The sequence below is a fragment of the Pangasianodon hypophthalmus genome, chromosome 9 (assembly GCF_027358585.1).
Source record: "Pangasianodon hypophthalmus isolate fPanHyp1 chromosome 9, fPanHyp1.pri, whole genome shotgun sequence".
NCBI classification, from domain to species: domain Eukaryota; kingdom Metazoa; phylum Chordata; class Actinopteri; order Siluriformes; family Pangasiidae; genus Pangasianodon; species Pangasianodon hypophthalmus.
In genome coordinates, this window is record NC_069718.1 from 967,302 (window position 1) to 982,577 (window position 15,276).

Here is a 15,276-nt window from a genome sequence, read left to right on the forward strand (position 1 = left end):
AGTGTGAAGGTGTTTAGTGTTTTGTGGATCTTCACAATAATCAATGTGAATATGAACAAATTAAGTATAATCAGTTTAATAAAATTTAATTCAATTAATATCTGGATCTGATAAACCTAATATTTATAGCTAAACTGCTAAATGCTTCACTTAATGCAAATGTGACAAAAAAGTATGATTTTGATGCAGAGAAAGACACAAGATCATTTGCCGTGTTAAATTCAGTGTCCAGTTCTGACATCAAGTAGAAATGGATGAAGGAGATCATGACTCTTCCATAATATTAATGTAAAATAAGTGTGCACTGTCAGTTAGCTCAACCAGAAATCCTGCACTAAAGAAAGACATGAAACCAGCTTCGTGCTCCACACCCAGCTAAACACACAGAGTCAGTTTTAACCAGTAAAACAGAGAGCAGTGTAGAGGAAGTGAGATTTACATGAAGACGGCTGAGTGCTCCTCTTTCTCCCAGAATAGAGCAGCACTTTCACCAGATGTTCAACTTCCTTCAGCCAAACTCACTGAAGCACAACACACAGCACTGAATCTACAGCTACACACACTCTCTCATCGCACTGATAATGACTATTAACTCTAATAAAAGAACACACAATGTCCAAAAGGAAGCTTTATTTCAGCAGAGCAAAACTACAGGAAGAGCAACAGGACAGTGAAGAGAGTAAAGACAGAAATGTCAGCATTGTGTAGAACTGAAACTCTATTGTAGATGGATGTGTAAGCAGCTCAGTGTTAAATTGTATCTTGGAGCTGTTAGGCTTCACACTGGCTCTTTCTGAACGTGACCGGATGATTGACGCCGGCATGGGAGACCGTACAGACAAACTCCTCCCCCTTTTCCCAGAGTGCTTTGCTGAGGGTCAGGGTGCTGCTGCGTGTGTAACCGTCCTTCTTCTGTTCTTCTGCGCTGGTCAGAACCCCGTCCTTCACCTGGGAGCCGTCCACTGTCCAGCTCACCAGCGCCCCCTGTGGAGAGTAGGCAGACAGCAGGCAGAGCAGCGAGGCCGATCCCTCAGACAGCTGCAGAGAGGAGGGAGGGAGCAGAGACACGGAGGGCTTCACCGCGGGACCGGCTGGAGACCACAAACACACAATAAACACACATTTACACACGCTTACACAACATTTACTCATTACTGCTTATTCACATTACTGCAGTTCAGTAGAACTACTCAGCAGGAGAACATTTACTAGTTACTCGTTATATTGTGGAGCCACTCGGACTTTGATCAGCTTTATTCTGGGAGTGTATTCCAGTCCTCCTAAGCTGTTCTGTTACTTTTACATGTAGTCCTACAGAAAAATAAATACACTGATGATGTAAATACACTGATATTCCACAGAATCAGGGCTGGAAAATGCAACATCACACCTTCCCTTTGAGTTTCCTGAGAACAAGATTTACTCTGTTACAAATCACATATCTGGCAAAAAGGCTGAGAAATCAGTCCAGTGATGGAAATAACCACATCACACCACATCCACCTTTCTACACACTGTTTCTCTTTGTTTAGAGATTCAACATCAGTACATCAGTAAAATTATAGAAGGCTCACAGGCACAGGATGAAGTTTTATACCACGTCCTTCACAGCACACAATATGAACTTAAGAAGCTGTGAATGTAAAAGTGCTCTGTTTACTGAGGAACACACTGCGGACTTATTCAGCTAACAGCTAACTCCTGACTTTTTCTGTCTTTAGTGTTATTTTTATTTTACCGTAACTGTGTGTCTTTGTCAAAAATATCCATTAAATAGATAGATATAATAAATAAATAAATAGTGATTATTTAAGATGCCTAAATTATTTACTTAGTAGAGTTCAACATAAATAATTTTCTATTTGTGTAAACTTTATTCTATTTTCTGATTAACAATGAAATAAATTTATAGAGTTTTAAATAAAGAAGAGACACTTACTTTTGATGATCAGTTTGGTTCCTCCATCGAAAGTGAACCACAGTCATACATTATAATGAAGCCATCGTACAAAAACCTCTGTTACACTACAGTGACCACACACACACACACACACACACACACACACACACACAGACACAGTTGTGGTGTTTGCATATGTGTGCTGTGTCACTGCTGCACACACTTTAAGAGCTGTAGTGCTGATCAGAGTGTGTTCAGTCCTTTCAGAGCCACTGACACGCAGCACAATGATGATGGTACTGATTCTACTGCTGGGGACACTGGGACTCCTCGCTCACCGTGAGACTCTCTCTTTACTTTAATTATTCATACAAACCATCAAATCACTCTCACACTCATTACTACATTTGTTTCCATTATTTTAACTCTGCATCCTTCTCTTTAGAGTCCTTTGGGGAAATCGTCGTGACTCAGTCTCCAGGATCTCAGTCTGTTTCTCCAGGAGAATCTGTTACTCTCACCTGTAGAACCAGTCAGAGTGTTAGCAGTTGGCTCGCCTGGTACCTGCAGAAACCTGGAGAAGCTCCTAAACTCCTGATCTATGGTGCATCTACTCGTCAGTCTGGCATTCCAGATCGTTTCAGTGGCAGTGGATCTGGTACACAGTTTAGTCTAAAAATCTCTGGAGTTCAGACTGAAGATGCAGGAGATTATTACTGTCAGCAGTATAGCAGCACTCCGTACACACAGTGTTATAGCGCCGTACAAAAACCTCCCTCAGCTGTAGAGGAAGTGCTCTGAGTCAGAAACACACACTGATCTGAGAACAGCTGCAGAGCTGCTAAAGCTGCACTCCACTGAACATCATCAAACGTGTTCATTTAAAGAAAATTCAATATAAATCTATTCTCTCATCATCTGCAAAGTTTAACTACATAATATTCTCCTTTTCTACCCCAAACGCACATGACTTTTAGGCAAATGACCCTAAATGGATATTATGTATTTTCTGCGACCCCATGACATTAACATTAATGACATTGACTAGACGGCACGTCAGAGCCAAAACATCCCTGTCCATCAGGTTTCCAAGTAGAACTGTAAATGTTAATGATTTTCTGCACAGTGACGTTAAACACACTGATGAGCTCTGTGTCTCTCTTAAAACTTTTCACCAGCATCATTATTTTTGTCATGATCTGCATCTCAAATCCAAAACTCTGACGTTACATTCACAATTATTTACTAATCTAGAAAATCCAGAAGGCTGATACGCAAATCAGAGCTTTCAGTAGGTTTGAAGGAGACATGAGAGGTTTTTAAAATTCAAACACTAACTGTACTAGGAAACTCGGTTACTGTTTGTACTCAATAACACTCTAGAATAGTACATAGTAAGTGATTTGAGACAAATAGCTAGTTTGTTTAGCAGAAGTAGATGGACGGGGAAATTCATTCATTTTTATTGCTGATCTACACTAGTGCAGTGTGTTACGACAGTAAAAAGATTAAAATAACACGTACACTATTCAGTAACACGTGACTTATCTAAATGTGACTCCCAGTAGCAATGAGAAATATTAGTACACAAAATCCATCATTGATATTTCTAATTTGTAAAATGAATGAATGAAACAAAGAGAAGATTGTGAGTTTCTCTCACGACCCCAATTGTAAATCAAGCGAACCCCATGTGGGGTCACCACGCCTAGTTTAGGAACCCCTGAGACACAGACTCCATCTCTGGAGCAGAATCTGGCAAGGTGTGTAATATTAGACATTAGGCATTTCAGACATCTGTGCCTATAAAGCTCTTGCTTCCTTTACCCTGATTATATTCTGAGCTAAAAGAGCAGACAATCAGCTCCTGCCAGAGCACCTGGGTGATAAAAGATAAATATACTTAGGAGGAAAATAATATACTTTGAGCTTCATAAAGCTAAATTAACACTAATTTACTCATTTGTAGCAACAAAGGAAACATTTCATGCCTTTAAAACAAGCTTACATCATCGCAAATCCATAAATCCAACTGTATACTGCAGAGGGTCTGCAAAGTAGCCTATATGCTCCATAATCTTTAGCACCTGTGAAGAATTGTGTTCTAACCTGTAGACTAGAGATCTAGGTCTGTAGGTTCAGGAGGTTCAGATTGTAGGAAAGGGGCTGATTTGAGTGATTTGATGGCCAATGCTAAGTTCTTATTTCTGTCTAAACAATCTCTGACTTTATTGGTTTGAAACATAAAGGTTTTATTTGTCAGAAATTGCTTTATAGTCCAGTGTGTTAAATGCTGAAATAATGTAGAACATCTGAATCTGGTAAATAAATCAGAATGGTTTAAATCTTTAATAAGAGTAAGATACACACACTGGGCCTCATTTATCAATCCTTTAGTAAAGTTGTGTGTAAATGTTTGCACAGACCCGAGCGTCCTTCTTTTACACAGTGGCATTTCTTCTTCATTGAATCATTAGTCATATTTATATTCATTTACGGATTTGTGTTGACCAGCGATCTTCAATTTACATTATTGACTCTCCTTTATGCATAAATTTACATAAACTCAGGACTGAAATGAAAGATACGAACATTTTACTGAACTAATGGGATTTTCATGAACACCAAATTTCTTGTGTAAATGCTCCCGTGAATGACTTATGAATAAATCCATTCATATCTAGTTTGATAAATGAAGCCCATTAATCCCAACTTCCTTTGTAAGAATATTCCAGAATGAGTCTCTTACCTGCTGTTTAATGTATTTTCTTTGTTGGTGGATCTGGACAAAGAAAAGTGTGCCTTGTTCCCCCTGAGGCAGAGAGCTCTACAGGCTCTTATCTTAATAAAATTGTTGGTGGGAAAACAACTTTGTACGTAGTTCCAATACAAGGAACCCTTGATATTTCCCCTCTCTCTTTCACTGCAAAAGAGTTTGAAAAAATGCCCAAAGCCACATGCCGTTCCTGTGTGGTAACCATGCCTGTTCAGTAGCTGTGTCTTCATGCAGCCTCTTGTGAAGCTGGAAAAGTCTCTTATTAAAAACATCTGTTACACTACAGTGACCACACACACACACACACACACACACGTTTCCATAGAGAGAGGTTCCACTTTGCATTAGCAGCTCATGCTTCAGCGCTCTGCGAGTGTTTATAGCCCTGTGACTTTAACACTTCATGACTGAGAGCTGCTGCTCAGCGACTTCACCCACAGCAACCATGAGTTTGATCAGCGTCTTCATCTGCACACTGGCCCTCTGCGCTCGAGGTAACACAATGTTTTATCTTCTACTGTTCAGCTGACAAATCCATGTGAAGTAGGCCGACTAGATGAACTTCAAACTCCACATCATTATTAATGTAGGGAACGGATTTATTCTTCTTATTTTTTTCAGGATCCAGAGGTCAGGTGACTGTGACTCAGAGTCCTGCAGTGAAATCTGTTTCTCCAGGAGACACACTCACCATCAGCTGTAAAACCAGCTCTGCTGTTTATGTTGACTCTTCCAGAGATCATTATTTGTCCTGGTATCAGCAGAAAGCTGGAGAAGCTCCTAAACTCCTGATCTATTGGGCTAGCAGAAGAGCATCAGGTATTCCAGCTCGTTTCAGTGGCAGTGGATCTGGATCTGATTTCACTCTGACCATCAGTGGAGTCCAGGCTGAAGATGCTGGAGATTATTACTGTCAGAGTTACCATTATATCAGTAGTAGCGATGTGTTCACACAGTGTTAGAGCGTCGTACAAAAACCTGGGTGAGTGTGACTGCTGCAGCTGGGACCTACTGCAGGTGCTGAGGGGGACGATGTGATACAGCACAGTGACACACACACACACAACAAACTCACTACCCCAAACACACACACACAGAAACACACCCTCACTACTCCACACACACATACATTACTCAACACACACACAAACACAAAACACTCAGTACTCCACACACATACACACACACACAATGACACACACTGTGGAGGAGAACACACACGCACACATACACACACACACACACACACGCTCACTACTCTATACACACATACACACACAAACAAACATTACTCCACACGCATGCACACACACACAAACTACACTACTCCACATATACACACACATATACACAAACAAACATTACTCCACACACGCACACACACACACAAACACACTCACAGATCACTACCACACTAAGCACACACAAAGCACTCTTTTTCAAAAATACAAAAAACCACAAAAACAGCCACTGAATAAGCATTTAATGAACATTTCACCGTTCACAATTCTCATTACCTTACACAATGAGATGAGCCACAAAACAAACATTTCTCACAAGCTGCTGCAGAACAAAAAAGTATTGCAGAAACAGAGGGAAAATGAAGTATTGGTACTCTGTGTGAAGTTTATATACAGAAAAACTATCAAAAATCAAGAAATAAAAGAAAACTTAGGCATCATCAATCGTGAGAATTTGGCCACAAAACCTCATCTACATCACAACTAATGTTCTCCCTGGCCACATAGCAGGGGAAGAAGAGCCTAGAGTGATGGATCCACCCATGACATGACTCTGCAGTGATCTCTTCACAGGCTCCATGCATTCCCTCAAGAAGACTCACTTGTTGATATGGGTTCTGCTCATATACCGTCCACTGCTACACTGAAAACATTCCTCAGTTGGATTGAGGAAGGGGGATTATGGTGGAAGGAATATCATCTGGATGTGTGGAAAACCATTCTTGTATGAACAATTTTTTATTTGTTTGTTTTTTCCTGAACCAGTGTGACAGGGACAGAGTTTGTATGCCCCAGGAAATGAGGAAACCTGAGTGGATAATTATGGTGAATTGAGTTTTCACAGGTGAGATGTGGTTTCATTCATTAGCACGCTGAGTTCTGATTGGTGACTCCAGTAGTTAGGAAAATGAGACAGCTGTGTTCCCAATGAGAGGTACATAGTGTGTTGAAAAGTGTGTAGAGTTTTGCAAAATGAATGCAGCGGAACTGCAAACTATGTGGAATCAATGAGAATGTGTTTATCGTTGTGAAGGAATATTGTGTGACTATGGGATTTCAGCATAAGGAATCAATTATTTGGTGTATTCATTCAGATACAGTGTGTAACTAAATGAGAAAAACTGCAATGAATCATTTTACCCAGAGGTAGCATGTATAGGGAAAAAAGCAATGGGTGTAGAACAGAGCTGTCTCAGTGCTGTGATGAGGCCTAAACTCTGACTGAGACATTTCATGTATGTGATTCCTAGTTTATCTGCTGAACTACAAAGAGTTTAGTTGCAAATGGAGCTATTGTTATAAATAATGAAGATTAACAGAAATCCAGATATAAATGATCAGCTTATGTTTTATTTATCACATACTATTCACATAAAGTCACATGTATTTATTTGAGCTCACATCTGCAATTTCAGGCTAGAACATGTTGAAAAGCACATCCACATCATCCTAAAATGCTAAAGGTGACCAAAAGCCTCAAATCAAGACTAGATGCTGAAATCTGTTTTATACCTGCACTAATGAAGCCACCTGAGTAATCACACCTGAGTAAACACAAACACCCGAGACGCCCCAACATTATTTTGCCTTGAAATGGAGGCTTATGTATGAAAAGTGCTGTAATTTCTACTCATTTCTAATATTTTTTATTAAAATCTGAGAAGGTCCACTTTATCAACATGTGAATTGTTTGAGTTTAAATATAAAACTGTGGATTACAGAGGAAAATAAAAAATAAATTATGCCTTTGACCCAAATATTATGGAGGTCAATGTATATTATTAACTATCTGCCAATCACTGAAATTGTAATGAACATGACTGACATCTCAGACTTAAACATCTCAGCTCCAGTCAGACTCTCAGAGCGCTCAGAGCTGCAGCAGTCGCTCAGTAACTGAAAAAAAGTTGCCAACTTTTGTCCACAGAACAGCATCTTGACACTACCATCACTATTCTTTTAATACACCCGTAATTTCCCACCCATGATATTTGTGATAAGGGGAAAATTAAATGTGTTGCATGATGTTTTTCTATATATTTATGCATGAGTTCACTTGGATTGTTGTGTTTTTCTTTTGTGTGAATTGCTGTGTTTTTTTTTCTTTTTTTCGTTTGTAAGCAGTATTCCAAGCCACACCCCTATTTAAGTCAACTGAACTAACAATGAGAGATGGATGTTGATTAGAGCCGCGAATTTTCCCCTATAAAAAGGCAGTTGTGACTGGGACATGAGGTGGCAGCACCGTGTGATCGCAACTGGAATCGGCCTAACAAGATCCAAGATGGTGGCGCGGCAGTAGCATGCAGCGGCCACTCCGGATACAAAATGGTGCTATTTTTGTCTTTAGCCCGACTTTTAACGGCACATGGACATCGGAGCTACTGGTGTTCGTGTATATCACTGCCAGACACTTCTAAACTTCAGAAATAACACTACGGCTACTCTGCATGATGATCTGCTGGAGAAGCTACGCAATCTTGGCTTGCTGCGGGGACCAGGCCTCCAGCCCTCGGTGTCGCCTGATACTGGTGGCCGGGGGAGGGGACGTCGCAAGCGGTGTGCGAGAATGCAGAAGCACGGCAAGAGGGCGGGGGTCCGTGCTAGGCTAAAAACAAACCCTAGTCGGCCGGCTCTCCCGTCCATCCTGCTCGCCAATGTCTACTCCCTGGGCAATAAACGCGGTGCGAGTTTAGAGACTGCTGCACCTTTGTTTTCACGGAGACATGGCTCAGTGACAGAGATCCGGATGCCGCCATTCAGCTAGACGGGCTAGCCTCGTTTCATGCCGACAGAAACACAGCTCTGTGCGGTAAAGCTCGTGGCGGTGGCTTGTGTGTTTACATCAACACGGAATGGTGCAAGAACTCGGTGCTAGTTTCTAGTTACTGCTCATCGCTGGTGGAGTTTGTGAATGTTAGATGCAGACCATTTTATTTACCACGGGAATTCACCACTGTCCTCATAATCGTTGTATACATTCCCCCCAGCGCTAATGCTAAAGACACGCTCTGTGAACTGTATGGGGCTATTAGCGAGCTGCAGAATTCAAACCCTGATGGGCTGTTTATTGTTGCTGGAGATTTCAACCATGCAAATCTCAAGTCAGTGCTCCCTAAATTCCATCAGCATGTGGACTTTGCAACAAGATGGAAGAACGTGCTGGACCTTGTTTACACAAACATCCCCAGCGCATACCAGGATGCTCAGAGGATGTTCAGACCAGCTGGCAGATGTTTTCACGGACATCTTCAACACCTCCCTGAGCAGCACTGTTGTTCCGATGTGCCTCAAGGCCACCACCATCGTCCCCGTGCCAAAGAAGTCTCCAATGTCCTGCCTCAACGACTACCGTCCCGTTGCACTCATACCCATCATCATGAAGTGCTACGAGAGGCTTGTCATGAGGCACATCAAGACCCTGCTGCCCCGGTCACTGGACCCCTTGCAATTCGCTTACCGCCCCAACCGCTCAACAGATGATGCCATCACCACCACCCTCCATCTGGCCCTCACCCACCTGGACAATAAAGACACATATGTTCGAATGCTGTTCATAGGCTTCAGTTCAGCATTCAACACAATCATTCCTCAGCACCTGATTGGAAAGCTGAACCTGCTGGGCCTGAACACCTCCCTCTGCAACTGGATCCTGGACTTCCTGACTGGGAGACCTCAGTCAGACCTGATCGGGAACGGCATCTCGAACACCACCACACTGAGCACTGGGGCCCCCCAGGGCTGTGTGCTCAGCCCATTGCTGTTCACTCTGCTGACTCACGACTGTGTAGAAATGCACAGCTCAAATCACATCATCAAGTTCCCTGATGACACGAGCGTGGTGGGTCTCATCAGCAAGAACGATGAGTCAGCATACAGACAGGAGGTGCAGCAGCTAACGGACTGGTGCAGAGCCAACAACCTGTCTCTGAATGTGGACAAAACTAAAGAGATGGTTGTTGACTTCAGAAGAGCACAGAACAACCACTCTCCGCTGAATATCGGCGGCTCCTCCATGGAGATCGTCAAGAGCACCAAGTTTCTTGGTGTTCACCTGGTGGAGAACCTCACCTGGTCGCTCAACACCAGTTCCATAACTAAGAAAGCCCAGCAGCGCCTGTACTTTCTGAGAAGACTGAGGAAAGCACATCTCCCACCCCCTATCCTCACCATGTTCTACAGAGGGACTATCGAGAGCATCCTGTGCATGACTGCCTGGTTTGGGAATTGCACTGTCTCGGACTGCAAGACCCTGCAGCGGATAGTGAGGACAGCTGAGAAGATCATCAGGGTCTCTCTTCCCTCCATCATGGACATTTACACCACACGCTGCATCCGCAAAGCCACCAGCATTGTGGACGACCCCACACACCCCTCTCACATACTCTTTACCCTCCTGCCGTCTGGCAAACGGTACCGAAGCATTCGGGCCTCATGACCAGACTGTGCAATAGCTTCTTCCCCCATGCCATCAGACTCTTCAATACTCAGAAACTGGACTGAAGGAACACACACACAAACATATATACACACACAACTGAGCATCCTACATCCTCTCTGCAATTTTTTTGCAAGTTTTTGCACATGTTTATGCTGCTACAATACTTATTATACTGTACATATCTGCTACTCTATGTTTACATTTATGTTTACACTATCTCAGCTACTTGTATTGTACTGTTGTACCCTTTGCACTATTGTCACTATGTTCACTTTTAAACAGAACTGTGTACTGGTCGGCGCTGCACTGGGACTTACTATGCTCACTGTCTGTCCCAGTAGTCACTGTACTGTCTTGTACTGTCTTGTACTGTCTTGTGCTGTCTGCACATTTTTGTACTTGCGCACTTTATGTATAAATTATGTAGTCCCTTGTAGTTCTGTGTTGTTCTGTGTCATCTTATGTAGCACCTTCGTCCTGGAGAAACGTTGTTTCGTTTCACTATGTACTTGTATATGGCTGAAATGACAAACTCCACTTGAACTTGAACTTGAACTTGAAATACCTTCTCAGCGTTCAAGGAAAGCACAAGGCCATCTACATCTTTTTGTTGAAATACTTGTATTATGTTTAGAAGATGCCTAATATTATTATGTGAAATATATCCTACTATAAAGCCGGTTTGATCCGCTTTAATAATCGAGGGTATTGTCTTCTAAACGGACCGCTAAAATTTTGGACAATAATTTATGATGAACATGAAGCAGAGCTTCAGGATTCTGGAGGTTTCCCTTTTTTAAGGATAAGTGAGATGTTTGCTTCCTGTAAAGTCTGAGAAAGGCCTTTACATGAGATTGAATCCTCAAACATCTCAACTAACGGATCTAGTAAGACATCAGGAAACTCCTTATAAAATTCACTGCTAAGTCCATCCGGCCCTAGGCCTTTCCACGGTGTAGCATTTTTGTAAAATTTAAAGCTTCCTCTCTTGTAATGGGAGCACTGAGAAGAGACCTTCGCTTGTCTGTGATTATTGGCAGACCAATATCAGGAAAAAAAAATCATTCATCAACCATGATGCATCCTCAAGGTGCTCTGCTCTGAGATGTAATGATTTACGTAGAATTCTTTAAAGAACTCTTTGATCCTCGTGTGATGATACAACTGATTTCCATCAGAGTCAGTAATAAATGTAATATATTGAAATACAGATCTATTAATAAGATATGTCAAGTACTTTCCTGGTTTATCCCCAAGCTCGTAATATTTTTGCTTGACAAATGTAATTTCTCAGAGTGTTGTGTCAAATGTGATTCCAGGGTGGATCTGAGAGCAGTTATCTCTTTCAATAGCATGGGAGAGGGGAGTTTTAAAGTATGCCTCTTCTTTCATTACTCTGTCGTTCTCTAATACTTCCTGCTTCTCCCTAAATTTTTATCTCTTACTGGCAGAAAATGAAATAATTAATCCTTTAGTATAAGCCCACAGAAGATCAGGGTTATCGTTCGACCTACGATTGACAGAGTGAAAGGGCTTAAACTTGGTTCTGAAGTAAGATGTGAATGAGAAGTCTTTCAAAAAGGTTACATTTAGTCTCCAGTATCTAGTCTGTCCATAGCCACCTTTCCATCTAAAACATAAGGTAACACGACTGATCTGATATGACTATATTCTCAGTATTACTATCAACTACAGAATCCAATGAAGTCGTGGGAATAAAAAAAATCTATCCTTGTGTGACACCTATGGAGAGATGAATAGAAGGTAAATTCTTTGACAAAACCCAGATCCCTGGTCTTTGAAGAATTTGCTTGTGAAGAGAATAGTGCTGTATTGTGGGGAAATCTATCCATAACAGGGTTTAGGATACAGTTGAAAGGCCCCCTACTATAATATTCTCTAAATTCGTCTCTGAAAACTCCACAAATACTTGAGTGATTAAGTCTGACGGATAAGCTGGAGGACAATGTTCATTATAGACATATCGACCATGTTTATCTTTTACATAGTCTTCTAATTGGAAGAGTAAGCCCTTTCTCAATAACATTGCTATGCCCCTGCTTTTAGATGAGAAGAATGAAAAGAACACATGTTCAAAGCCTCCTCATTGCAAATTTGAATGTTCTATGTCATCTAGATGGGTTTCTGGTAGAAGTGCAATATCAATCTTTTCTTTTTTCAAATAACACATTTTTTTTCTTCTTAATGGGACTAGGGACCCCCTGACATTCAATGTGCTTAGCTTCAACTGATTACCCACCATAATGTTCTAAGCTAATATGATGCCTGTAAATCCTGATTTAACAATCAGGAAATCAGCATGTATGCCAATTTCTGTACAAGTTACTGAGCTGAAAAAAGAAAGAAGAACTTGAAAAACAGAACACAAATTTGAAACTACCAACACAATCAAACAACCATTGGAGTAGTCCCTGTTACCTAACTTACAAGGGATTCTAAATTTTTCCTTTAACTCATCTCCTATAGTGTCCTATAGTGTAGTGTCCTAAAGGTGCTACACAAAGGTCTATTTTTGCCTTCATTGTAATTATGAAACCCATGACGTGCTATTCAGGGGTGCTTTGGCAGCAGGTTTAAAGAGTGACCCCAGCATGCAAGGCAAATTCTGCATGGTTGATTTGAACACATCAGACAGAGTGAAATAATATAACCACACCTCACAGATCATAAAAAACCACCTCGCAGGGAGTCAGCACATGTCCTTACTAGTGAGTCATCAGTGCACCTGCACTCAGCACTTGGACAGCAAACATCTGGGCATAGTGACCAGTGATTCTGGTCAGAACACTAGCAACATGACACAACCATCAACCTAAGGCATATATTCAAAACCAATCTGATTGTGATATTTATCCAGAACATAAACCACAGACTTCAGCCAAAGGTGAGCTGGAGTGTGTCCAAATCCGTGCTCCAAATCAGTCATAGTGCCTGGTATAAAAGGTGCCATGCAAAGGAGTGCATTCAGTGTTGTAGGTTGCATTACACTATTCAACTCAGGCTGTTGCCATCTATAGAGTTGCTGCCACAGCAAGGGTAAGAACTAAAAAAATGTCCAACACTGAGAAAGTGCCTACAGTTCCCAACCACCTCTGGTCTTATGGAACCCAGCCCATGTGGAGGTCCCAGTATTAAATGAATGGCTTTAGTATGGTAGTTAATCCCTCACGTTCAGGTGGAGCAACAATTAGATAACTGCAGGGAGGCTCCAGGATAGAGATCAGTTATCCACAAATATTCTGCATCTGAGAAGTTCTCATCATGTTACATGGGGCTCTTCAAGGTGACATATAGGCTCCAGTTACCTTCTAATTATGGACTCTATATAATGCAACCACAAGCACTCATTCTTTGCACAGCATCACACCTTCAATGTGCTTTTATTCTGCAATTCTTTTGCTAAAGTCATTCATGTCAATTCATGTTATGTTTATTTGAATATATCTTGTTAAATTTCATAGAAATCCAGTTGGTACTCATAGGCATTTTTTTTAATCACATTAACATGAACTGGAGCACCGACTGCACCCCAGACCTCCTCGACTTCCCAACATCAGTGCCTGACCTCACTAATGCTCTTAGTGGCTGTGGGAATGAATACATATTCCCACAGCCACACTCCAAATTACAAATGATATTTATTAGTACTAACAACTATACTATAACTATAACTATGAATCATTGCAGATTCATGCCAAGGAATATAGCTCATAGCAGGAAAATTATGATTTTTAACCTCCACCCGCAAACCCACCCAGCTGTATAAAAGCAGTCTTAACCAGAAAAACTGCCAGAGAGAGAGAGAGAGAGAGAGAGAGATCAGTGAAGTGAGAGAGAGATTTACATGAAGACGGCTGAGTGATCCTCTTTCTCCCAGAATAGAGCAGCACTTTCACCAGATGTTCAACTTCCTTCAGCCAAACTCACTGAAGCACAACACACAGCACTGAATCTACAGCTACACACACTCTCTCATCACACTGATAATGACTATTAACTCTAATAAAAGAACACACAATGTCCAAAATGAAGCTTTATTTCAGCAGAGCAAAACTACAGGAAGAGCAACAGGACAGTGAAGAGAGTAAAGACAGAAATGTCAGCATTGTGTAGAACTGAAACTCTATTGTAGATGGATGTGTAAGCAGCTCAGTGTTAAATTGTATCTTGGAGCTGTTAGGCTTCACACTGGCTCTTTCTGAACGTGACCGGATGATTGACGCCGGCATGGGAGACCGTACAGACAAACTCCTCCCCCTTTTCCCAGAGTGCTTTGCTGAGGGTCAGGGTGCTGCTGCGTGTGTAACCGTCCTTCTTCTGTTCTTCTGCGCTGGTCAGAACCCCGTCCTTCACCTGGGAGCCGTCCACTGTCCAGCTCACCAGCGCCCCCTGTGGAGAGTAGGCAGACAGCAGGCAGAGCAGCGAGGCCGATCCCTCACACAGCTGCAGAGAGGAGGGAGGGAGCAGAGACACGGAGGGCTTCACCGTGGGACCGGCTGGAGACCACAAACACACAATAAACACACATTTACACACGCTTACACAACATTTACTCATTACTGCTTATTCACATTACTGCAGTTCAGTAGAACTACTCAGCAGGAGAACATTTACTAGTTACTCGTTATATTGTGGAGCCACTCGGACTTTGATCAGCTTTATTCTGGGAGTGTATTCCAGTCCTCCTAAGCTGTTCTGTTACTTTTACATGTAGTCCTACAGAAAAATAAATACACTGATGATGTAAATACACTGATATTCCACAGAATCAGGGCTGGAAAATGCAACATCACACCTTCCCTTTGAGTTTCCTGAGAACAAGATTTACTCTGTTACAAATCACATATCTGGCAAAAAGGCTGAGAAATCAGTCCAGTGATGGAAATAACCACATCAC

The 15,276-nt window shown here is 41.8% G+C and overlaps 1 long non-coding RNA gene and 2 gene segments (V, D, J or C); 1 reads left to right on the top strand and 2 right to left on the bottom strand.

Moving 5' to 3' along the window:
- Positions 1–615: 615 nt before the first annotated feature.
- LOC117598147 (uncharacterized) lies at positions 616–2,062 on the bottom strand. The gene is made up of 2 exons (XR_008302221.1): positions 1,940–2,062; positions 616–1,091 (listed from the first exon to the last, which is right to left on the bottom strand). It is a non-coding gene; the product is annotated as an uncharacterized LOC117598147 (long non-coding RNA).
- A 14-nt stretch (positions 2,063–2,076) lies between these two features.
- Positions 2,077–2,789, top strand: LOC117596673 (immunoglobulin kappa variable 3-15-like). The segment is given in 2 exon segments: positions 2,077–2,239; positions 2,346–2,789. Coding segments are annotated over 2 exon segments (408 nt in total).
- An 11,766-nt stretch (positions 2,790–14,555) lies between these two features.
- LOC117598141 (Ig kappa chain C region, B allele-like) lies at positions 14,556–14,936 on the bottom strand. The segment is given in 2 exon segments: positions 14,556–14,875; positions 14,933–14,936. Coding segments are annotated over 2 exon segments (324 nt in total).
- Positions 14,937–15,276: the final 340 nt, after the last annotated feature.